The sequence below is a fragment of the Hyla sarda genome, chromosome 8, assembly GCF_029499605.1.
Source record: "Hyla sarda isolate aHylSar1 chromosome 8, aHylSar1.hap1, whole genome shotgun sequence".
Taxonomy (NCBI): Eukaryota; Metazoa; Chordata; class Amphibia; order Anura; family Hylidae; genus Hyla; species Hyla sarda.
In genome coordinates this window covers 213,583,593-213,609,892 of record NC_079196.1, presented here as the reverse complement: position 1 = coordinate 213,609,892, position 26,300 = coordinate 213,583,593, and the positions used below count along the sequence as shown (strand labels likewise).

General features: G+C 37.7%; 1 protein-coding gene across 1 annotated transcript; it reads right to left on the bottom strand.

Annotated features, from left to right (window-relative positions):
• Positions 1-11,633: 11,633 nt before the first annotated feature.
• On the bottom strand, positions 11,634-21,857 carry SOX8 (SRY-box transcription factor 8). Its single transcript, XM_056534797.1, has 3 exons — positions 21,092-21,857; positions 14,774-15,012; positions 11,634-13,877 (listed from the first exon to the last, which is right to left on the bottom strand). The coding sequence occupies exons 1-3, from the start codon at positions 21,502-21,504 to the stop codon at positions 13,150-13,152; spliced, it is 1,380 nt and encodes a 459-aa protein (XP_056390772.1). The 5' UTR covers positions 21,505-21,857; the 3' UTR covers positions 11,634-13,149.
• Positions 21,858-26,300: the final 4,443 nt, after the last annotated feature.

Here is a 26,300-nt window from a genome sequence, read left to right as displayed (position 1 = left end):
CGCAATGTTCTCTGCACTTGGAGATGATGTCGGACCAGTTTCCTACTGAAAGGTCTAAGGTGGCTTTCGTAGTCAGCCTTCTGTCTGGAAAAGCCCTGTCATGGGCCACACCGCTCTGGGACCGCAATGACCCCGTCACTGCCTCTGTTCACTCCTTCTTCTCGGAAATTCGAAGTGTCTTTGAGGAACCTGCCCGAGCCTCTTCTGCTGAGACTGCCCTGCTGAACCTGGTCCAGGGTAATTCCTCCGTTGGCGAGTACGCCATACAATTCCGTACTCTTGCTTCTGAACTATCCTGGAATAATGAGGCTCTCTGCGCGACCTTTAAAAAAGGCCTATCCAGCAACATTAAAGATGTTCTGGCCGCACGAGAGACTCCTGCTAACCTGCATGAACTCATTCATCTAGCCACTCGCATTGACATGCGTTTTTCTGAGAGGCATCAAGAGCTCCGCCAGGAAAAAGACTTAGATCTCTGGACACCTCTCCCACAGTCTCCACTGCACTCTGCGCCTAGGCCTCCCGCCGAGGAGGCCATGCAAGTGGATCGGTCTCGCCTGACCCTGGAAGAGAGGAATCGCCGTAAGGAAGAGAATCTTTGTCTGTACTGTGCCAGTACTGAACATTTTTTGGTGGATTGCCCAATCCGTCCTCCACGTCTGGGAAACGCACGCTCGCACTCAGCTCTCGTGGGTGTGGCGTCTCTTGATGCCAAGTCGGCTTCTCCACGTCTCACGGTACCTGTTCGGATTTCCACTTCAGCCAGCTCTCCCCTCTCAGCCGTGGCCTGCCTGGACTCTGGAGCTTCTGGGAATTTTATTCGGGAGTCCTTTGTGAATAAATTCCGTATTCCGGTGACCCGTCTTGTCAAGCCACTCCACATTTCCGCGGTCAACGGAGCCAGGTTGGACTGTACCATACTTTTCCGCACGGAGCCCCTTCTTATGAGCATCGGATCTCATCACGAGAGGATTGAACTTTTGGTCCTCCCCAATTGCACCTCGGAAATTCTCCTTGGACTTCCCTGGCTTCAACTTCATTCCCCAACCCTGGATTGGTCCACTGGGGAGATCAAGAGTTGGGGGTCCTCTTGTTCCAAGAACTGTCTAAAACCGGTTCCCAGTAACCCTTGCCGTAACTCTGTGGTTCCTCCTGTATCCGGTCCCCCTAAGGTCATTACGGACTCTGCCTGCCACAGGAAATGCCCCTCCCCCCCTCCCAGTTCCATCAGGCAAGCTTCTGTGTCCCCTCATGGCCCTCGTCCTGGTGTCACACTGCCCCGTGCCAGGTCTCGCCCTCTGCCCTCTCTCCCCATTCCTACTCCTGCGGTTCTGCCTGCCGTTGAGGAATCCCTCCATCCTTTCCCGGTGTCCTCATCCCAGGGGAGGCAGTTACCCGATAAAGAGAAGGGGAGACCTAAGGGGGGGGGTACTGTTACGCCTAGCGCTCCGGGTCCCCGCTCCTCCCCGGAGCGCTCACGGCGTCTTTCTCCCTGCAGCTCCCCGGTCAGTCCCGCTGACCGGGAGCGCTGCTCTGTCATGGCCGTTGGGGATGCGATTCGCACAGCGGGACGCGCCCGCTCGTGAATCGCATCCCAGGTCACTTACCCGTTCCCGTCCCCTGCTGTCATGTGCTGGCGCGCGCGGCTCCGCTCTCTAGGGCGCGCGCGCGCCAGCTCCCTGAGACTTAAAGGGCCAGTGCACCAATGATTGGTGCCTGGCCCAATTAGCTTAATTGGTTCCCACCTGTTCCCTGGTTATATCTAGTCTCCTCCCTTGCACTCCCTGGCCGGATCTTGTTGCCCTTGTGCCTAGTGAAAGCGTATTGTGTGTTTAATAGCCTGTGTACCAGTACTTTTGCTATCTCCCCTGACTACGAACCTTGCCGCCTGCCCCCGACCTTCTGCTACGTCCGACCTTGCTACTGCCTACTCCCTTGTACCTCGCCTATCTTCAGTATCTTCAGCAGCCAGAGAGGTGAGCCGTTGCTAGTGGATACGACCTGGTCACTACCGCCGCAGCAAGACCATCCCGCTTTGCGGCGGGCTCTGGTGAAAACCTGTAGTGGCTTAGAACCGGTCCACTAGCGCGGTCCTCGCCATCCCTCTCTGGCACAGAGGATCCACTACCTGCCAGCCGGCATCGTGACAATCATGGTGCCGATCTGTCTTATAGGTGGAATTTCTCTATGGAATATGAAATCAAAGTGTCCTTGCATAATGAAAAAGTAGAGGATAATTTCTTCTCTGACTTAGAGATATGTCACCCAGATACTCTACAACTCCGAAAAGAGGAAGTTCCCCATAGTACAATAGGTTCTTGGCTTTAGGCACCCATACACTTGAGACAAAAGTCCTCTAAACCTGAAGACTAGGCCGAATGTCAACAGATGAAGTTGGGAAGAGAAGGGTCAGGCATGTTGGATCCCACTGCCAGACATTATTGTTCTGGGAGAGATAAGCTGCTGCCAGAGTTGCCTGGCTGGGGTTTACCCCAACCCTCTCCATTCATGAACATTCTTCTAGCCCAAGAGTTCATATATATGGTGATATGTAGATAGATAGCTGTCGGGGGTTGGAAGGTATGTTAACTAAGAGGCTGCTAAAGCCATACATTGTGTTATAGGGTCAGCGTTGATAGTATTATGGATCCTCCTACCAGTTTTCCTTTAAAATATTAAGTTCTTGAGTTAAATGTGTCCCTACAATATTTAAGGTAAAGGTATAGTTGTTGGGCTCCCATAGGCAAATCCAAGATAAGGTATCAGAAGTTGAAGCCATGTTCAAGGTGTGAGAGTCAACATTGATTGACCAATGATTCTTTCTATCGGATTTCTTACACCACAAACAGTTATTTGGTTAGAGGAGTAGACGAGTCCCTTGAATAACCAGGGTAAGGTGTATGATTGTTGGTCATCCATTGGCATGTCCAAGATAAGAGATTAGAAGTTAGATGTAGGGTTGGCTTGGGGGTTTCTAGAGATGGATGTAGACATAGCGTCCATCTTTAATGTGTTCCCAAGGTACTGGTGGAAATAAATCATGTGTTGACAAGACATACCTGAGTATATTTTGGGCCTTTCTTAAAGGAGTACTCCAGAATAGGAAAATTGTACTCCATACTGACAGCAGTAAAAAAATAAAGAGGTACATACCTTCCTTCGCTCCCCCGGTGCCTCAGGTAACCCGCTTCGGTCTCCGCCATGATCCTCTTCCCGGTTGCTAGTGGTCGGCGAGTCATACTGCGCTCAGCCAATCACCAGCCGCAGAAAAGTCCCGACTCAGCCAGCGATAGGCTGAGCGGCAGTGTGATGTTTTCGGCCCCAGCAGCAGGTGCCAAGGAGGAAAACGTCACACTGCCACTCAGCCTATCGCTGGTCGAGTCGGGACTTCGCTGCGGCTGGTGATTGGCTGAGCGCAGTATGACTCGCCGACCACCGGCAATCAGGATGAGGATCGCGGCGGAGACCGGAGCGGGTTACCAGAGGCACCGGGGGAGCGAAGGAAGGTATGTACATCTTTATTTTTTTACTGCTGGCAGTATGGAGTACAATTTTCCTATTCTGGAGTACTCCTTTAAAGGAGTACTCTGTCCCTAGACATCTTATGCCCTATCCAAAAGATAGGGGATAAGATGTCTGATCATGGGGGTTCGGTCGTTCAACTAAAATCTGTCACACCCCTCTCATAGACATCAACAGAGGGGACTTGACGTCACGACCACAGCCATCCGAAGCCGCCATTCTGAAGATAAATGTTCAGAACGCCAGGGTGCTGGGCCGTCGGTCACGGGAGGTCCCAGTGGCCAGACCCCCCATGATCAGACATCTTATCCCCTATCCTTTGGATAGGGGATAAGATGTCTAGGGGCGGAGTACACCTTTAACACTAACCCAATGGCTGTGTTTAAACTCAAATTTCGAAAATTATGGATGGGGGAGGGGAACCAAAAAAGTTCAAAATATAAGTTACAAAAAACAAAAACATAAGCCCGAACTGAACTTATCTCCATGCATTACCCACAATCCACAGCTTTGCTGGAAAGAAAATGTGTATGTTACTGTATAACATTTGGCCGGAGTGTCCTGCAGATGTCCCCTCAACATTATGATTTACAGCTGCGTTTTAATTGTTTAACAATTATTGCCAATAAAATGCACAGGACGAATGAAGACGGGAGAATCGGATCCATTTCCTGGTCCGTATCCCCCATGAGGCAACGGAGTAACATTATGTGCTGCAATGTTTATTCCAGCTCTGCATCGTGCTCTTCTTAGCTTTCATGGACACAAATCACCGGCTGATTGTAAAATATATTTGTCAGGATTTTGCTTCATTTTGCTTTAGTCCTAGATGGGAAAATTCAATTTATTCTGTAATACTGTCCCTATATACAGTGTCTGCTATATTTTACACTAAAGTCCCAAGATTTCCCTAAGACTGTAGAGGTAATTTATTGTATGTATTCCACTATCTTTACTATAACACCATTAAGTATTGTAATACCAACCACTATGTACAAGAATATAACTACTATAATACTGCCCCTATGTACAAGAATATAACTACTATAATACTGTCTCCTATTTACAAGAATATAACTACTATAATACTGCTCCTATATACAAGAATATAACTACTATAATACTGCCCCTATGTACAATAATATAACTACTAACTACTATAATACTGCTCCTATACACAAGAATATAATTACTAAAATACTGCTCCTATATACAAGAATATAGCTACTATAATACTGCCGCCTATACACAAGAATATAATTACTATAATTCTGCTCCTATATACAAGACTATAACTACTATAATACTGCCGCCTATATACAAGAATATAACTACTATAATACTGCTCCTATATACAAGAATATAACTACTATAATACTGCTCCTATATACAAGAATATAACTACTATAATACTGCTCCTATATACAAGAATATAACTACTATAATACTGCTCCTATATACAAGACTATAACTACTATAATACTGCTCATATATACAAGAATATAACTTCTATAATACTGCCTCTATATACAAGAATATTACTACTATAATACTGTCCCTATATACAAGAATATAACTACTATAATACTGCCCCTATATACAAGAATATAACTACCATCATACTGCCCCTATATACAAGAATATAACTACTATAATACTGCTCCTATATACAAGAATATAGCTACTATAATACTGTCCCTATATACAAGAATATAACTACTATAATACTGCCCCCTATATACAAGAATATAACTACTATAATACTGCCCCTTTGTACAATAATATAACTACTATAGTACTGCTCCTAAATACAAGAATATATCTACTATAATATTGCTACTATATACAAAAATATAACTACTATAATACTGCTCCTATATAAAAGAATATAACTACTATAATACTGCTACTATATAAAAGAATATAATTACTATAATACTGCTCCTATATACAAGAATATAACTACTATAATACTGCTCCTATATACAAGAATATAACTACTATAATACTGCCTCCTATGTACAAGAATATAACTACTATAATACAGTCCCTATATACAAGAATATAACTACTATAATACTGCCCCCTATATACAAGAATATAACTACTATAATACTGCCCCTATGTACAATAATATAACTACTATAATACTGCTCCTATATACAAGAATATATCTACTATAATACTGCTACTATATATAAAAATATAACTACTATAATACTGCTCCTATATAAAAGAATATAACTACTATAATACTGCTCCTATATACAAGAATATAACTACTATAATACTGCCTCCTATGTACAAGAATATAACTACTATAATACTGCTCCTATATACAAGAATATAACTACTATAATACTGCTCCTATATACAAGAATATAACTACTATAATACTGCTCCTATATACAAGAATATAGCTACTATAATACTGTCCCTATATACAAGAATATAACTACTATAATACTGCCCCCTATATACAAGAATATAACTACTATAATACTGCCCCTTTGTACAATAATATAACTACTATAATACTGCTCCTAAATACAAGAATATATCTACTATAATACTGCTACTATATACAAAAATATAACTACTATAATACTGCTCCTATATAAAAGAATATAACTACTATAATACTGCTCCTATATAAAAGAATATAACTACTATAATACTGCTCCTATATACAAGAATATAACTACTATAATACTGCTCCTATATACAAGAATATAACTACTATAGTGCTGCCTCCTATGTACAAGAATATAACTACTATAATACAGTCCCTATATACAAGAATATAACTACTATAATACTGCCCCCTATATACAAGAATATAACTACTATAATACGGCCCCTATGTACAATAATATAACTACTATAATACTGCTCCTATATACAAGAATATATCTACTATAATACTGCTACTATATACAAAAATATAACTACTATAATACTGCTCCTATATAAAAGAATATAACTACTATAATACTGCTCCTATATACAAGAATATAACTACTATAATACTGCCCCTTTGTACAATAATATAACTACTACAATACTGCTCCTAAATACAAGAATATATCTACTATAATACTGCTACTATACAAAAATATAACTACTATAATACTGCTCCTATATAAAAGAATATAACTACTATAATACTGCTCCTATATAAAAGAATATAACTACTATAATACTGCTCCTATATACAAGAATATAACTACTATAATACTGCTCCTATATACAAGAATATAACTACTATAATGCTGCCTCCTATGTACAAGAATATAACTATTATAATACAGTCCCTATATACAAGAATATAACTACTATAATACTGCCCCCTATATACAATAATATAACTACTATAATACTGCTCCTATATACAAGAATATATCTACTATAATACAGCTACTATATACAAAAATATAACTACTATAATACTGCTCCTATATAAAAGAATATAACTACTATAATACTGCTCCTATATACAAGAATATAACTACTATAATACTGCCCCTTTGTACAATAATATAACTACTACAGCCAAGTCAGCCAGAGAAAGCGCCGTCCGGCGTGAAACTAGTCGTGTGTGGCTTTTTTCCCTCCTCCACGTCCTGCACCTGTTATTCCGATCTTATGATCTGAAATAAACCTCTCCCGTTCCCGGCTTTTGACAGTGGGTGAGTGCGGTACTTCTTTCTTTACTTGCTTTTTGGATTCATATGAATACTATACCGTTACCTGCACCTCCAGGTCTAGCCTGGATTATCAGTCCACCTGCACAGCCCCGCTTTGTATGCTAAGAACTTTACCTGTTACTAAGGGAGACCACACAATAGTGCCACTCATCTTGTTGGACTGTATATAACTACTACAATACTGCTCCTAAATACAAGAATATATCTACTATAATACTGCTACTATATTCAAAAATATAACTACTATAATACTGCTCCTATATAAAAGAATATAACTACTATAATACTGCTCCTATATAAAAGAATATAACTACTATAATACTGCTCCTATATACAAGAATATAACTACTATAATACTGCTCCTATATACAAGAATATAACTACTATAGTGCTGCCTCCTATGTACAAGAATATAACTACTATAATACAGTCCCTATATACAAGAATATAACTACTATAATACTGCCCCCTATATACAAGAATATAACTACTATAATACGGCCCCTATGTACAATAATATAACTACTATAATACTGCTCCTATATACAAGAATATATCTACTATAATACTGCTACTATATACAAAAATATAACTACTATAATACTGCTCCTATATAAAAGAATATAACTACTATAATACTGCTCCTATATACAAGAATATAACTACTATAATACTGCCTCCTTTGTACAAGAATATAACTACTATAATACTGCTCCTATATACAAGAATATAACTACTATAATACTGCCTCCTATGTACAAGAATATAACTACTATATGACTACTATAGGTAGCCAAGTCAGCCAGAGAAAGCGCCGTCCGGCGTGAAACTAGTCGTGTGTGGCTTTTTTTCCCTCCTCCACGTCCTGCACCTGTTATTCCGATCTTATGATCTGAAATAAACCTCTCCCGTTCCCGGCTTTTGACAGTGGGTGAGTGCGGTACTTCTTTCTTTACTTGCTTTTTGGATTCATATAACTACTATATTACTGCCCCTATGTACAAGAATGTAACTACTACAATACTGTTCCTATATACAAGAATATAACTACTATAATACTTCTTCCTATATACAAGAATATAACTACTATAATACTGCTCCTATATATAAGAATATAACTACTATAATACTGCTCCTATATACAGGAATATATCTACTATATTACTGCCCCTATGTACAGGAATGTAACTACTATAATACTGCTCCTATATACAAGAATATAACTACTATAATACTGCTCCTATATACAAGAATATAACTACTATATACTGCCCCTATATAAAAGAATATAACTACTATAATACTGCTCCTATATACAAGAATATAACTACTATAATACTGCTCCTATATACAAGAATATAACTACTATAATACTGCTCCTATATACAAGAATAAAACTACTATCATACTGTTCCTATATACAAGAATATAACTACTAGAATACTGCTCCTATATATAAGAATATAACTACTATAATACTGCTCCTATATACAAGAATATAACTACTATCATACTGTTCCTATATACAAGAATATAACTACTAGAATACTGCTCCTATATATAAGAATATAACTACTATAATACTGCTCCTATATACAAGAATATAACTACTATCATACTGTTCCTATATACAAGAATATAACTACTAGAATACTGCTCCTATATATAAGAATATAACTACTATCATACTGTTCCTATATACAAGAATATAACTACTATAATACTGCTCCTATATACAAGAATATAACCACTATATACTGCCCCTATATAAAAGAATATAACTACTATAATACTGCTCCTATATACAAGAATATAACTACTATAATACTGCTCCTATATACAAGAATATAACTACTATAATACTGCTCCTATATACAAGAATAAAACTACTATCATACTGTTCCTATATACAAGAATATAACTACTAGAATACTGCTCCTATATATAAGAATATAACTACTATAATACTGCTCCTATATACAAGAATATAACTACTATCATACTGTTCCTATATACAAGAATATAACTACTAGAATACTGCTCCTATATATAAGAATATAACTACTATAATACTGCTCCTATATACAAGAATATAACTACTATCATACTGTTCCTATATACAAGAATATAACTACTAGAATACTGCTCCTATATATAAGAATATAACTACTATCATACTGTTCCTATATACAAGAATATAACTACTATAATACTGCTTCTATATACAAGAATATATCTACTATAATACTGCTCATATATACAAGAATATAACTACTAGAATACTGTTCCTATATACAAGAATATAACTACTATAATACTGTTCCTATATACAAGAATATAACTACTAGAATACTGCTCCTATATATAAGAATATAACTACTATAATACTGCTCCTATATACAAGAATATAACTACTATCATACTGTTCCTATATACAAGAATATAACTACTATAATACTGCCTCCTATATATAAGAATATAACTACTATAATACTGCTCCTATATACAAGAATATAACTACTATCATACTGTTCCTATATACAAGAATATAACAACTAGAATACTGCTCCTATATAAAAGAATATAACTACTATAATCCTGCTCCTACGTACAGGATTATTACCACTATTATACTGCTCCATACTGTTGTGCCACTTCCAGAGATGTAACTGTTTTTTTTTTTCTTCATTGTGAGCAATGAAGCCCTGTATTTATATACCAGGCCAAGGTTTTGTGACTTGTTTGTGCCGCCATGACACCCAGTACTTGGAGCACACACTGTGATTGTGTAATATCAGATGTAAGAACAGCTCTGATTCTCCTTTCTGAACAATGACCATGTACAGACTGATATAGCGTCATTATAATACTGTCTTATGGTGCTAACCTGATGCTTTACAGGGAACATATACCCAGATAACAATGCTCTATAGTGCACAAGAAGCAGAACCAGTACTGTTACCGGATTTGGTATCAGTCCCAAATGGTGGCGGTCCTCATGCCATTCCTCTTTGTTTGCCATATATCCAATAGGGCTTTTCTCCCGATCCCATAGACTTTGGATACGCATTGAGGTCTATGGGCAGCTTTAAAGCCTGTTCAGCAGTGGCGGCAAAACTTCATCTCTGAGCATGTCCTGATGCCTGCTGGGTATTGTAGTTTTTCTATAACTGGAGATCTATAGATTCACCACTCCTGTAAATAATTTACACTTAGAATTGTTCAGTTCTAACCAGAACCAAGAATGATTATTAAGTGTCTGATATATTTTCCAATTTTAATTTAAAAAAAGTTTTATTTGTTTCCTAAATTAAAAAAAAAAAAAAAAAAAAAGCAATAAAAAATGTGTCATAAAAATTGTGTAATTGAGCAATGATATTTAACAGTCAACACTAGACATTACACAATCTGGATAGAAAGTCCCCGAACAGACACAAAATTTTAACACCAAAATTTGTATCCAACCTAAATGACCGGGAACCTCGTCACATCCTAAATTAAATATACAGTCGCTCGATTTCAGACCAAAATTTAAATGCTATCCCCTTACATAATATTCCCCGAGTGCTTGTATCTCTGGTAATAGAAATCGGAGATGGAGTTATCAGACACATTAAGCTCCTTGTAGTTCGTTTATGGACCAGTCTAATATTTTACACTAAAATAATTTTGTGTTTTTGTTACTTTTTTAAAATTGAATTTTTGTTTTGTTTACAATTAAAAAATTAAGCTTTGTAATTTATTGTTTGTTTTGGGATCTTAACTTTTTACAATTCAAACTTTTTCTATTTTGACGAAATTTTTGTGTTTTTTTAATTTAACTTTTTGGTTTCATAATCTTTTTTCCTTTTTTTATCTATTTATTTTTTTAAATAATTCAGACCAATGTGGATTAATCCGCATGATGTCTCCCCATACAGACTGTGTACTCAAGTAAAGCAAACCTATCTGCCATATTAAGATCACAATTCAAACATTTCTATCCCAAAGCAAATAAGCTGGAGACGAAGAGTGCGTGAATGGATTTTTACACTGTTTTCAGAGCCACATCTTCAGTAAATAAAGCAACCTGACAAATACTTTCCACATTTATTTAGACTTAATTCAGACTGGGCTGGTCCCAGACTCTGGCTTGGTTTTATGTTTGTTTCCTAAATTAATCTTTAAAAAAAAATATATATATATATATATATATGAAATTGTTTTGTAAATTTTTTTATTTTTCAATTTTCAAAAAGTAAAAAAAAAAAAAGTTCAGGGCTAACCTTTTCAAGGCACACAGGCACCAACCAAATAGAATATTATATAAAATGGAATTGAAATTGGAATATTTTGGGCAAAAAGTTTGCCCCCCCCCCCTCCCAATAAAAATTTCTTATGAATATTCATGACGACAAAGCCAAGTCAGTTTTAATAAAAAGCCATTTTAATTTTCTCGAAGAAAAGCATATACAAAAGTTAGCTTTGCTTAATGAAAAACAAAAATATCAGCAACATACATACGACTGGAATCGTTGTCACACAAAACAGAAAAATAGAATTTTGCCGAAAAACTGAGAATTTTTCACTTTTAAATGCATAACCATGAAAATCCCATCTCCAAGGACACATTTTTTTTTTTTAGAAAAAAAAGTAAGAAAAAGTAGGACAAAAATAATTTCTAGATTTTTTTTTCAAATTTACAAGTTTTTCTTTTTATATCTTAAAAAAAGGCACAAGTTATGATAAAATAGAAATTATTATATGCTCAGCATACAATGAACAGGAGCAATGAAATAGGCCCCCCAAAAATATTAGTTTTTGACTAAGTTAAAAAATAATAAAATAACAGGAGAGGTGTTTTTTTTTAGTGTCTTAGCTTGGTGGGAAGACTCTGGTCCCTGGTAATCTATGTGAAATGGAAGAATTCTTTAAATGTATCGGTCAGGGTCAATAAATAATTTACAAATTGACACTTTTTTATGACAAATTATGTACCCAGCATCTATTATTATTACTATTATACATTTGCTGGTCTGAGAAATCACACGGAAAATAAAATTTTTACAAAATTAAAAATAGAAAAATTTTGCACCATGACCTCCTGTTTCCTCCTTTACCAAAAATTTTACATTTTTCTTCTTCTTTCCCTCTCATTTATTTTTCTCCCTGTTCTACAGTTTTTTTTCCAAAGAATAAAATCATTAATCATTTATAATATATGTCACATAAATATATTTATAGATATATATATATATATATTTAACCGATCTCAAAAACTATAAGAACATTTGTTTAAAAAAAAGTTAATTACAACCAAACATTTTGCTTAAATTTTCACCGAAATAGACAATATGTAGTCCAAGCCTGAGACACAATGACCATGTAAAAATTCAATTTCCTTTTTCTTTTCAAAATTTTAGTTTTTCCCCCAATTTTTTATTTTTTTTGTAGAATTCGTAATTTTACTAGTTTTAAAGGTCTTGAAAGTGATGTAATTCTATTATCCTTAGTCTGGAAAAAGAACAAAGGGACCGTGCGAAATTAATCACAAACTGGCCCAGTATCCCAGCCCTTAATGAAACGGAATAGCTAGAACTGGGTAAATTGGTCGAAGAACTTGGTCTTTATCTCATGTTCTGGTAAACATCAAAACTGTAGACGCCTCCTAATTGTGCCCAGAGATTCTCAGTCCTCATATGGAAATCAGAGGTCCATCCTTCATGGTATATCATGTCAGAGTTCAAAAAGTTTTTCGAAAGAAAAGACGGAAAAGGCTCGTAGCTCTTAAAGAGATACTCTTTTTTTGTCAGCAGGCACTTATATAACAACTGGAACAGCGCCTCCTACCTGTACATTCTGTCTATAGTGCACGTCTTGGAAGACTTCATGACAACCAGACATATCTATGGCATAAAAGTCATCAGTTTCAGAGAGTTTTTTAAGGCCTTGTAAGCGTTGTGTAGACTGGCTGGTCCCAGTTGGAGTTGGGACTGTGGGATGGAGGAATGGACAGGCTGTTGAGGATCGGAGTGGCATAAGGACGCCGAGATGAATGGAAGTAAGGATATTGATACAAACTGGATGGGTAACTTGAGTAGGGGTTGTAGTAGTTGGAGCTTGGGAGGTCTGTGTAGTCACATTGAGAGCTGGGAAAGGGACTGGGTATTGTGGAACTGGACACCGTGGTGGCACAAGCCTGGGTGCTATAGGAGTTGTAGTCAGAATGAGTAGGTGATCCGTGCGATTGGTCACTGTAATGACTGGGACTCAACTGCTCTGTCTTGATGTGAGGCCTCTGCTGACCAGACTCAGAAGACGAGGTTGAATTGGAAGGACTTTTATGGGACCAAACAGATGCTTGCGGGGTTCCAGCTGGGTGTGCATAAGGAGCGGCATAAGGTGGTGCAGTAGGATTCTGCCCGTGGTCGGCCGAAAGAGCCCCATGGCCGTTAAGAGGCAAGTATTGATCGAACTCATGAACATCAAAGGCCTCGATGTTGTTGATGACTTCGCTGCTCAACTCACTAATGTCCACGTTACTGAAGTCAATGTTCTGCCGCCCGTTCTCCATCAACCTCCGGCCTTCATGTTTCAGCTCTTGTTTCCCGCCATGGTGTAGATCGGTCTTGGGGGTAGTTGGTGGAGTTGGAGGGCCATGGTTTTGACCTATTAGATAAAAAAAAGTAGGAACATCCTCATTATATTCTATTATATCTTTTTTTTATAAATAGATTTATCGTTTGTTACAGTGTCTAGTGATAGTACATCTAATGAGTAGGAAAATGTTTTTAGAAACGATCAAAAGACATAACAACCCTCCAAAAATAAGGTTCATGGGGGAACTTTATGGCCAGAAAGATACCATCATTAAAAAAGAAATTCCAGATACATGTAGATAATTTGTTCATGGATTTGGGGCTGTGCTAAAAGATACCATAGACAACAAATAGTTGCGGGTACCAACTATCTACTTCTAATATAAGTCAACTAAAAAAAAAAAAACAGGAAGCAATGATACAAACCCTTACTCCATGTTATCCCAAAAAAGTTGTTATAGTTACCATCATGTCCAAATGGTAACTATACGGGTGTCTGAACAACTGGTGCACATTCGTTATGAAGCAGTATTCTGGTTTAGTAAATCTATTGTCAAACATCCTATTAGGAAGTTTTGGGTCACTCATTGGGGACCTTTATCTATTTGCCAGAATAGAGAGTGACTGCAAAGAGTCTCTCCCTCTGGAGGACAGAGGCTCCTTTTTCAATTGAAACTGTAATTCTTCATTTATCCTGCGGGGGCAGTGCAGGGCAACTAAATACTTGTAACCAGTTTCCCAACAGATTTGATTCCATTCACCATATAAACAACTTATGCTAAGGGACTTCTTGGAGGCAACTCCTTCAAGGTGATGAATATAAACTTACAGTATACCTATATAACCTACATTATATTATGATTTTTTGGAGTGTTAGGGTGCACAATTATTTGAAAAATGCCCGTTCCAACTTGCCAAACAGTAGAATGAGACCAAACTCTATCTCCTCTAGTAAAACCACAATACCTGCATGCTCTCCATGAAGATGACTATCTCCCATTCCTCCCAGGCCAGGGTCGGACTTGTACATTTGGGAACCGGGGTGATGGCCCAATTCGGCCCCGGAATCGGAGTCGCTTTGCCCGGCTTTGACGCTCTTCCTCCTGCGTGGTTGGTATTTATAATCTGGATGGTCTTTCTTGTGCTGCACCCTGAGCCTTTCGGCCTCTTCTACGAATGGGCGCTTTTCGTTTTCGCTTAGTAAACTGTAGGGGCAAAAATAGGGAACATTAGCAAGAACCCAAAAGCATTGCGAAATTCCAGTATACAACCTGCTGGTCCTGAATCCCAACTCCCAACATGCCCTTCTGGGAGTTGGAGTATCGTAACAGCTGGAAACCACTTATTTAGACCCTCGACATTGGTTTAACCAACCAATCCCCAATAATAATGATTTGGTTTACAAATTGTTCAGTTTCGGCACAAACTTCAGTAAAATTTGGTAAAAATAAATAAATCGGTGAGTTAAAATAATCTTACCCCAGCCCTAACCGGGTATAAGTCAAGGTTTTGTGTAAAAGAAAAAAAAAGTTTTAAAATTTGATAAATTCTTTTTTTGCCCTTTTTTCTTAAATTCTAAACTCTTTTTTCAATTTAAAATTTCTAATTCCTTCCACGGCCTAGAACTTTATTTTTTGTTTTGAAGCTTCAGTCAGTAAAGTTCCATGTTAAAAGCAGACAGGAAAAATATTTTGTGGTTTCGCCTTTGGGATAAAGTCGTTGCTTTTGTCTCTCAAAGACCCTTTTTTTTTATTTTTATTTTTTTTCTGTTTTAATATAATCCTGCTTTTTTTTCCCTCCAAAGTGACAATAAGAAGCATAAATCCGGAAAAATTGTATTTACTTAAATGTATTTCTTTATTTACTAAATAATTTGGTGCCTAAAAAAGGAAATATTTAAATTATTTAATTTTTTTTATTTTATTATTTTTTTTAGTCGTCATGTTGAATTTTCCCATTTGATATCTACTCTATATCAGTGTTTTCCAACCAGGGTGCCTCCAGCTGTTGCAAAACTACAACTCCGAGCATGCTGGGAGCTGTAGTTTTGCAACAGCTGGAGATACCCTGGTTGGCAAACACTGCTCTATATACTCTGATGTATAAACGTTATTCTATTACTCCTTTTATTATTTATTATTATACGTTAAAAAATTCTATACGTCTCAATTCTAATTCAATTTATCATTATAATTTATAATTAGCATTAAAATAATACATATCCAATGATATTCATCAGTGATATTTTAATTATTTATATAATTTTCTTTTTCTTTTTTTTTTTTTTTTGAAATCCGCAGTTCACCTCCTCAACCAAGGGGGCAGTAGGTGCAATTAAAAAAACTTATCATAATGGAAAAGAAAATATTTTCTAGAACTCCAGCAATCCCCGTCACGTGCGCAGTCACTAAATATTTATTTTGGATCCCTTGAAGGAAGGTAAGAAAATGCAGATTTTTTTTCAGGGGGAGGGGGGGGGGGGGGTTAACTCTTTCTTTCCTGCCGGGAAATGAGTTGTGGTAATAACACTTGCTATAATTTACCCTTAGGGTATATTCATCTGAATGGAGCAGTTTCTGCAGCGTGGGCGTACATTTATGCAAGCCCTATTCAGATGAATGAGACCGGTGCAGAATAGTTATGCAACAAATCGGCCTGGTGTGAATATATATATATTTTATTCCTATATTAATAATAGTTTTATATGGCTAGTTTGCATTTTTATTAGCAATAGTGGTATCATATTATTATAATTTTATTACTATGACACGGCATTACTGCTATTATTACACTAATAACTATTTTATTTATTTATTTGTTATTTATCTATATTACATGACTACTATATTCCATTATTATTGTTATTATTATTATATATGACAACTATATTCCATTATTATTGTTATTATTATTATATATGACTACTATATTCCATTATTCTTATTCTAGTATTATTAATTATTATTAATAATAAGAACAACAACAACCAACTATTATTATTTTATTTATTATTATTATATATTACTCTTTTGACTCCAATTACATTACATATTGCTCATAAACTGTTTTATTTTCTTATTACAGATCTTTTTTTACTCCTATGACATGACATATTGCTACTTCATTTTTTACTAGACTCTTACCTATGACTCCCTTTGGTACTATCATTATATCATTACTTATTAAAACTCAAATATTAATTTGCGAACAAAAGTTATCGTATTCGCAATGTCAGTCCAGACCACATGAATTAATGCTCTTACATGACTTACATGTCAGCAGTGACATGGTTAATCTCTGATCACTTAAATGTAGCAAACTAAAGTCTTTGCTTTACTGCATTGCACTACAATTGATCATTTTATTGATTGGCTATAACTATTGTTACAATGTATCAGTTTATTGATTTGTTATAACTATTGTTACAATGTATCAGTTTATTGATTTGTTATAACTATTGTAACAATGTATCAGTTTATTGATTTGTTATAACTATTGTAACAATGTATCAGTTTATTGATTTGTTATAACCAATCAATAAACTGATACATTGTTACAATAGTTATAACCAATCAATAAACTGATACATTGTTACAATAGTTATAACCAATCAATAAACTGATACATTGTTACAATAGTTATAACTATTGTTACAATGTATCAGTTTATTGGTTGTTAATAACTATTGTTACAATGTATCAGTTTATTGATTGGTTATAACTATTGTAACAATGTATCAGTTTATTGATTGGGTATAACTATTATTACAATGTATCAGTTTATTAATTGGTTATAACTATTGTAACAATGTATACGTTTATCGATTCGTTATAACTATTGTAACAATGTATCAGTTTATTGATTGGGTATAACTATTATTACAATGTATCAGTTTATTAATTGGTTATAACTATTGTAACAATGTATAAGTTTATCGATTCGTTATAACTATTGTAACAATGTATCAGTTTATTGTTTGGTTATAACTATTTTTACAATGTATCAGTTTATTGATTGGTTATAACAATAACATCAACAATGTATAAAAACAATGGCATGGGGAAACATACTGATACATGACATGAAGAAAATGAGGTCTTTTAAGGGTTAAAGTGACATATTTTCCTTGTTCAGAAACAAAAATATTTTTTGAAGGAGCTTTTCATTACATTGTGACAATACTCCAGCAGGGTATCCCCATAATAATGTACAAGTGAGCTATGACTGGGAAACTTGTGCTTTGTAATCACATTGTACAGTTTCAACATGGTTTTTAGCATCTTAGCATCTATGAAACAAACAGTAACCCAGTGTTTTCCAACCAGGGTGCCTCCAGCTGGTGCAAAACTATAACTTCCAGCACTCCAGGACAGCTTTTGGCTGTCCAGGCATGCTGGGAGTTGTACTTTTGCAACAGCTGGAGGCACCCTGGTTGGGAAACACTGTAGTAACCTAGCTCACAACCTCCCTCATGACATGGACCTAATTCAACAGGTGACCCTGCAATGTAGCCACAACCTGAGCCTGTTGAGGTTCTAATATCTACAAGACAAGGCAGATACACCAAACCCCAACTACAAAACTACAACTCCCAGCATGCCTGTAAGTCTGTATGGACATGCTCAAAGTGTGTGTACAGATGAAGCAGAGCAGAATTTGTCATTTAGCATAACATACGTTAGTTGGTAATTTCCATAGAGCAGTGTTTCACAACCAGGGTGCCTCCAGCTGTTGCATAACTACAACTCCCAGCATGCCTGTAAGTCTGTATGGACACGCTCAAAGTGTGTGTACAGATTTAGCACAGCTGAATGTCATTTAACATAACATACGTTAATTGCTCATTTCCATAGAGCAGTGTTTTCCAACCAGGGTGCCTCCAGCTGTTGCATAACTACAACTCCCAGCATGCTGGGAGTTGTAGTTTTGCGACAGCTGGAGGCATCCTGGTTGTGAAACACTGGGATAAATGTCCATCTAGTCCTAATATTGAGTCCATATGGCTCATGGGTGCATTCTTGGCACTAGTATATATATATATATATATTACACTAAAATGCACTTGAGCACTGCAAGGGTTAATCCCAACCGTGACAGCTGCGTCTGTATACCTTGTGTATAACCCTTCCAGTAGCTACATTAGACTACAGCCGCCTCATTGACCTCACATCATCCCCTATTTTGTTACTGTATTTTTGCACAGGTTTACAGCCCAGGTTGAGCCCAATAAGGGGCAGGAGGGGCCCGCACCGTGCGCAACATCTGTTAATTACTGTGTAAACCAGACCCTGGGACATGAATCATGTTACTCAGCTGCCACTCACTGCACACTGACAACTCCGCAGTGCAAACCATGTATAAGAGATAGACGGGCACCTTCTACTTCATTACCCTTTCTTATGGTACTGTATAAGGCGGCATTCACACCACGTTTTTGCAATAGAGTTCCCATATATGTTTTTTGATGAGAAACGGATTCCTCAAACCCGGACTACACTGTATCAAAACGTGTGTACAAATGTTAACTGGTATATGGTTTGAAAAATTATGTCCGGTTGTATCAGTTTTAAAGAAAAAAAAAATGTATACGTTTTTTACTTTTCACTCCATTATGAATAAAGTTTCACTTGTTTGATTGAAATTCCAAGAAAAAAAAACCTGTGCAATGACAAAAAGCATATGGTCCAAACTGGATGGAACCGTACGCACGTACGGTTCTCTGCGGTTCCCATTGACTCCATTTAAAAACAAAACAAAACATACATATATACGGCTTAATACGATTTTTCACCCAGACCAAAAACCGTTGTAGGCTACAGTTTTGGGTACGGGGGGAAAAAAATGGACAAAACCGTAAAAGATGCAAAATGGACAGAACCGGATGCATCTTTTGGCATATGGATTTCAATGGAGAGACAATGTATACGGTTTTTCTATACGGTTCCGTGCGGTTATCAATGGCGAGTCAATGTATACGGTTTTCAATGGCGAGTCAATGTATACGGTTATCAATGGCGAGTCAATGTATACGGTTTTCAATGGCGAGTCAATGTATACGGTTTTCAATGGCGAGTCAATGTATACGGTTTTCAATATGGCTCTGTACGGTCTTCAATGGCGAGTCAATGTATACGGTTTTCAATACGGTTACGTACGGTTTTCAATGGCGAGTCAATGTATACGGTTTTCAATGGCGAGTCAATGTATACGGTTTTCAATGGCGAGTCAATGTATACGGTTTTCAATACGGTTACGTACGGTTTTCAATGGCGAGTCAATGTATACGGTTTTCAATGGCCAGTCAATGTATACGGTTATAAATGGAGAGTCAATGTATACAGATATAAATGGCGAGTCAATGTATACGGTTTTCAATACGGTTCCGTACGGTTATAAATGGCGAGTCAATGTATACGGTTTTAAATGGCGAGTCAATGTATACGGTTTTCAATACGGTTCCGTACGGTTTTCAGTGGCGCGTCAATGCATAAGGTTTTCAATATGGTTCCGTACGGTTTTCAACTTGAAAACGTATATGGGAACTGAATTGCAAAAACGTGGTGTGAACCTCAAGAAATTAGGAAAAAAAACATATTGCCCCCCTTATGTGTTTGCCACCGTAGGTAGGGGCCCAATGTCAAACACAGTCCTGATGTCCGAAACGCGTCGGTAAAGAATTGACTGCATCCAAAAATCTAATACAGCGGTCTTCAAACTGTTTTCCCTCCAGATGTTGCAAAACTACAATTCCCAGCATGCCCGGACAGCCGAAGGCTGTCCGGGCATGCTGGGAGTTGTAGTTTTGCAACATCTGGAGGGCCGCAGTTCGAAGACCGCTGATCTAATAGATCTGTGATGTAGCAGAGCTAAGTCTGTCACTTGGCCCCCTCATTACCTTATCCTACCAGCCCCACATCCATATGGCACCTACTTCCCTAGGTAATGGCTGGCACAAGTCCTAGCTGTTACATCGTGAACCCACACGTCCTCTTAAAGCGGCAGATGGCACAGAATGGGTACAGATCTGCCAATTCCCATCTGTAGGTTCAGGATTATTCAGGAAGATTCGACACAATTTACAACCATTTTGCTGTCAAGTCCTGCAGGAACTCGCAGGAACGGAGTTCCTGCACTTTTTCCAGAGCAGGAACTCCGTTCCCATTAGCAGGAGTCCTACAGGACTAGCTCTTGAGTGGAGTTCCCCCAGGTCACAAGGGTTTACCACCCCGTCTATGCCCAACATATGTAGGGGGGTCATTGGTAAAGTAAGGGGGCACTACTCACCGCCAGAGTTTGCCCAGTGTCTTGCTGAGCTCCGCATTGTGTAGGTGCGGGTACTGATCTGCCAGCTTCCTCCGGGCCGCCTGTGCCCACACCATAAAGGCGTTCATGGGTCTCTTGACGTGGGGTTTGGCTTTCAGGGACCCGGATCCCCGGACTGGCATGGGCACCAAGCTCCAGTCGTAGCCCTTCAGCACCTGGGACACCGCGTCCCGGATACAGGCCGGGAACCGCTCATCCATGGGCCCCTCGGGGTCGTTATTGTTGATGCCCGTCGGTCTGTGGGTGTCGGACCCGGCCGGGGACAGCGGAGAGTCGGAGTCGGAGTCGGACACGTGGGACATGGAGCTTGCGGTGCCCGCTGGGCTGCAGGGCGCCTCCTGTGCCTGGTCCTGCTCTGAGCTCATGTTCAACATCTGGGAGCCGGGAAGTATCGGGCTAAGTCGGGCACTAATTTTCGAGGACCAAATTTTTTTCTTTCTTTTTTTTCTCTCTCTCTCTTTCAAACTGATCCAAAAAGGGGCAGAAGTATAGACAAGAGTCCAAAATAGGCTACAGTCCCAATGAAATCCGGCTCCTGTGCCCCGAAATCTAGGCTGGCAGGAGAGGTCTCTGTCTTGGGGGCAGTGGGCACAACTTGGGCATGGAGGACCTTCTGCGGACCACTTGTGGCACTCAGTGGCTGGGTAGGAGCAAACACATTTCCAAAGGAGAAGCCACAAGCCAAATCCAGAGGATGCCTGCTCTGTACCATCTCCTGCCCTGCCTGCCAGCCCTTCTATAAGTAGAGCACAGGCGATCTCCGCCCGCTTCTCTTCATTGGCTCCTAGCTGCCAGAGGAGGCAGGACCGTAACTCTTAAAGGAGACTGAGACTTTCCCTCTCCCGGGGTTCCCACGTGTAGTATCTGGTTGTGTGTTGTGATTAGCAGAAAGAAGAGGGGTGGACACCTGTTAACCCATAGTGTGCCGAAGGGCCTTCCCGTAATGAATGGGTTACAGTAACCTGCATGTAGAGTCGACTGTAAATGTCCAGTACAGTGACTGACGATGAATGTGCGTGTGTAGGTACAGATGTAGCAGAGTTGAATTTGTCATTTCACATAACATACCTTATCTGGGGTTTCCAAAGAGTCGTGTTTCCTAACCAGGCTGCCTCCAGCTGTTGCTAAACTACAACTCCCAGCATGCCCGGACAGCCTTCGGCTGTCCGGGCATGCTGGGAGTTGTAGTTTTGCAACAGCTGGAGGCATCCTTGCTGGGAAACACTGCCATACATTATTGGTGGTTTCCATAGAGCGGTGTTTCCTAACCAGGGTGCCTCCAGCTGTTGCAAAACTACAACTCCCAGCATGTCCCGACAGCCTTCGGTTGTCCGGGCATGCTGGGAGTAGTATTTTTGCAACAGCTGGAGGCACCCTGGCTGGGAAACACTGCCATACGTCATCGGTGGTTTCCATAAAGCGGTGTTTCCTAACCAGGGTGCCTCCAGCTGTTGCAAAACTAAAACTCCCAGCATGCCCGGACAGCCGAAGGTGCCGAAGGCTGTCCAGGCATGCTGGGAGTTGTAGTTCTGCAACAGCTGGAGGCACCCTGGCTGGGAAACACTGCCATACGTCATCGGTGGTTTCCATAGAGAGGTGTTTCCTAAACAGGGTGCCTCCAGCTGTTGCAAAACTACAACTCCCAGCATGCCCGGACAGCCGAAGGCTGTCCGGGCATGCTGGGAGTTGTAGTTTTGCAACAGCTGGAGGCACCCTGGCTGGGAAACACTGCCATACATTATTGGTGCCTCCAGCTACAAAACTGGGCATGCTGGGAGTTGTAGTTTTGCAACAGCTAGAGGCATCCTGATTGGGAACACTGCCATATATGTTACCCCCTGCAGTGATCCAGCTAGTCAGGGGTCATTCGGGCAATGGTCCCCAAATTCTAGGATGTCCTGGAGTAACAAACCTGCCATTGGGGTTTATTTAATTTTTAATATTTAGAACAGTATCAAATAGAATACAAAATATCTGATCATTATGAATAACAGTAGCAGGAGTTATAGAAGTAGCATTATTAATAATAATAATAATAATAATAATAATAAAAAAATATGATTTAAGATAATTGTATCATTATTATTAATAATAATAATAATAATAACAACAACAATGACGAGTTGAACATTAATTCATAAGTAATTAAAATGAAAATTATAAAAATTATTTAATTATATGTTATATAAAATTATTATTAGTAAAAAAATAATTATTAAAATTATTAGCAGTATACTATTAATGGCAGTAGTAGTTGTAGTATTGGTAACAGTAATAGTAAAAGTGCTAAAAGCAGTATTAGCAGTAGCAGTAGCATTTATATAGTAGCAGTAGCATTTATTGGTGTGATTACTATTATCTATTTTTTTTTATTAAATTATACAGTAATCAACAGTAGTAATATTATGATCATGTTTATTCCAGTAAAAGAAGTACTAGTATTATGTGCAGTATAATATTTTTGCTAGCAGTAACTAGTATTAAAATTAGTATTATGGGCATTTGTATTAATAGTAGTGAAAGTATTAGCAGTAGCAGTATTACTAGCAGTAGCATTATTACTATTATTACTATAGCAGAATTATTAGCAGCAATATTATTTTTTGGAGTAATAGTGGTAGTAGGTGTAGCATCATTAGTAATAGTAGTAATACTAGTAGTTGTAATGTTATTATGATCATTATGATCAGTTGTTAGTATTATTAGTATCATTAGTTGTGTATGATTATTATTAGCAGTTGTAGTTGTAATAGTGACAGCCGTATTATTATTTATAGATTCATCATTATAATTATCATATCAGTAGAACTAACATTAGTATTAGTAGTACTACATTATTAGTAGTGATATAAGTGGTTTTAGAACTAGCATAGTCATTTTAGTATTGTTATTATTGGTAGCATCAGTTGTAATATTAGCATTAAAGGGGTACTCCCCTGGAAAACATTTTTTTTTTAATCAACTGGTGTCAAAAAGTTAAACAGATTTGTATATTACTTCTATTTAAAAATCTTAATCCTTCCAGTACTTATGAGCTGCTATATGGTCCACAGGAAGTTCTTTTCTTTTTGATTTTCCTTTCTGTCTGACCACAGTGCTCTCTGCTGACACCTCTGTCCGTGTCATGAACTGTCCAGAACAGGAGAGGTTTGTTATGGGGATTTGTTCCTGCTCTGGACAGTTCCTGACATGGACAGAGGTGTCAGCAGACAGCTCTGTGGTCAGACAGAAGAGAAATTCAAAAAGAAAAGAACTTCCTCTGAAACATTTAGCAGCTGATAAGTACTGTAAGGGTTAAGATTTAAAAAAAAAAAATTTAAAAGGTTTTCCAGTGGAGTACCCCTTTAATAACAGTAGTAGTAATAATAGTATTAGTAGTAGCATAAGTCCTTGAAGTACTAGCAGTAGCATTATTGTTGTTTGTATTGTTAGAAGTGTTATTATTGGTAGTAATAGTTGTAATTTTAGCATTAATAGCAGTAGTAGAACTAGTATTAGCATTATTAGTAGGAGTGTAAGAAGTTTTAGTGCTAGCAGCGGCATTATTAGTATTGTTACTATTGGAGGTACTAGTAGCAGTAGTAGTATTTATAGCAGTAGTAGCAGCTGTAGTTGTAGTAATAGTAATTTTATTATGATCATTATTAATAGGTATAAAAGTAGTTGTAGTAGAATATGATTAGTAGAAGTATGGTCATCATAAGTATCACAAGTATTTGCAATATAAATATTAACAGTAGTATTAGAAGTAATAGTAGTAGTAGTAGGATATAGTATTAGGATATAGTAGTAATAGTAGTAGTAATAGTAGTAGTAGGACATAGTAGTAGTAGTAGTAGTAGTAATCGTAGTAGTAATAGTAGTAGAAGAATATGGTTAGGAGTAGTACTAATAGTAATAGTAGTAGTAGGAGGAGGAGGATATAGTAGTAGCAGTAATAGTAGTAGTAGTAGGATATGGTTAGGAGTAGTGATAGTTGTAATAGTAGTAGTAGGATATAGTAGTAGGAATAGTAGGATATAGAAGTAGTAGTAGTAGGATATAGTAGTAGTAGTAGTAATAGTAGTAGTAGTAGTAGGATATAGTAGTAGTAGTAGGATATGGTAGTAGTAGTAGTAGTAGTAACAGTAGTGGTAGTAGGATGTAGTAGTAAAATATGGTAGTAGTAGTAGTAGTAATAGTAGTAGGATATAGTAGTAGTAGTAGTAGTAGGATATGGTAGTAGTAGTCATAGTAGTGGTAGTAGGATGTAGTAGTAGGATATGGTAGTAGTAATAATAGTAGTGGTAGTAGGATGTAGCAGTAGGATATGGTAGTAGTAGTAATAGTAGTGGTAGTAGGATAAAGTAGTAGTAATAGTAGTAGGATATGGTTAGGAGTAGTGATAGTAGTAATAGTAGTAGTAGTAGGAAATAGTAGTAGTAGGAAATAGTAGTAGTATTAATAGTAGTAGGAGTAGTAGGATATAGTAGTAGTAGTAGTAGTAGTAGTAGGATATGGTTAGGAGTAGTGATAGTAGTAGTAATAGTAGTAGTAGTAGTAGTAGTAGTAGTAGGAAATAGTAATAGTAGTAGGAGTAGTAGGATATAGTAGTAGTAGTAATAGTAGTAGTAGTAGTAGTAGGATAAAGTAGTAGTAGTAGTAGTAGTAGGATATGGTTAGGAGTAGTGATGGTAGTAATAGTAGTAGGATATAGTAGTAGTAGTAGTAATAGTAGTAGTAGCAGGATATAGTAGTAGTAGTAGTAGTAGTAGTAGGATATAGTAGTAGTGGTAATAGTAGTGGTAGTAGGATATAGTAATAGCAGTAGTAGGATATGGTAATAGTAGTTGTAGTATGATGTAGTAGTAGGATATGGTAGTAGTAGTAATAGTAGTGGTAGTAGGATATAGTAGTAGTAGTAATAGTAGTAGGATATGGTAGTAGTAGTAATAGTAGTGGTAGTAGGATATAGTAATAGTAGTAGTAGGATATGGTAGTAGTAGTAATAGTAGTTGTAGTAGGATGTAGTAGTAGGATATGGTAGTAGTAGTAATAGTAATAATAGTGGTAGTAGGATATAGTAGTAATAGTAGTTGTAGTAGGATGTAGTAGTAGGATATGGTAGTAGTAGTAGTCATAGTAGTGGTAGTAGGATGTAGTAGTAGAATATGGTAGTAATAGTCATAGT

Bases quoted from the DNA above. Each gene is read 5' to 3' on its own strand.
- SOX8 (XM_056534797.1), bottom strand. From the start codon at position 21,504: ATGTTGAACATGAGCTCAGAGCAGGACCAGGCACAGGAGGCGCCCTGC. The intron at 15,013-21,091 runs GTGAGTAGTGCC...TTGCCCCTACAG, and splicing joins ACACTGGGCAAACTCTGGCG to TTTACTAAGCGAAAACGAAA. The intron at 13,878-14,773 runs GTATTGTGGTTT...TTTATCTAATAG, and splicing joins TCTTCATGGAGAGCATGCAG to GTCAAAACCATGGCCCTCCA.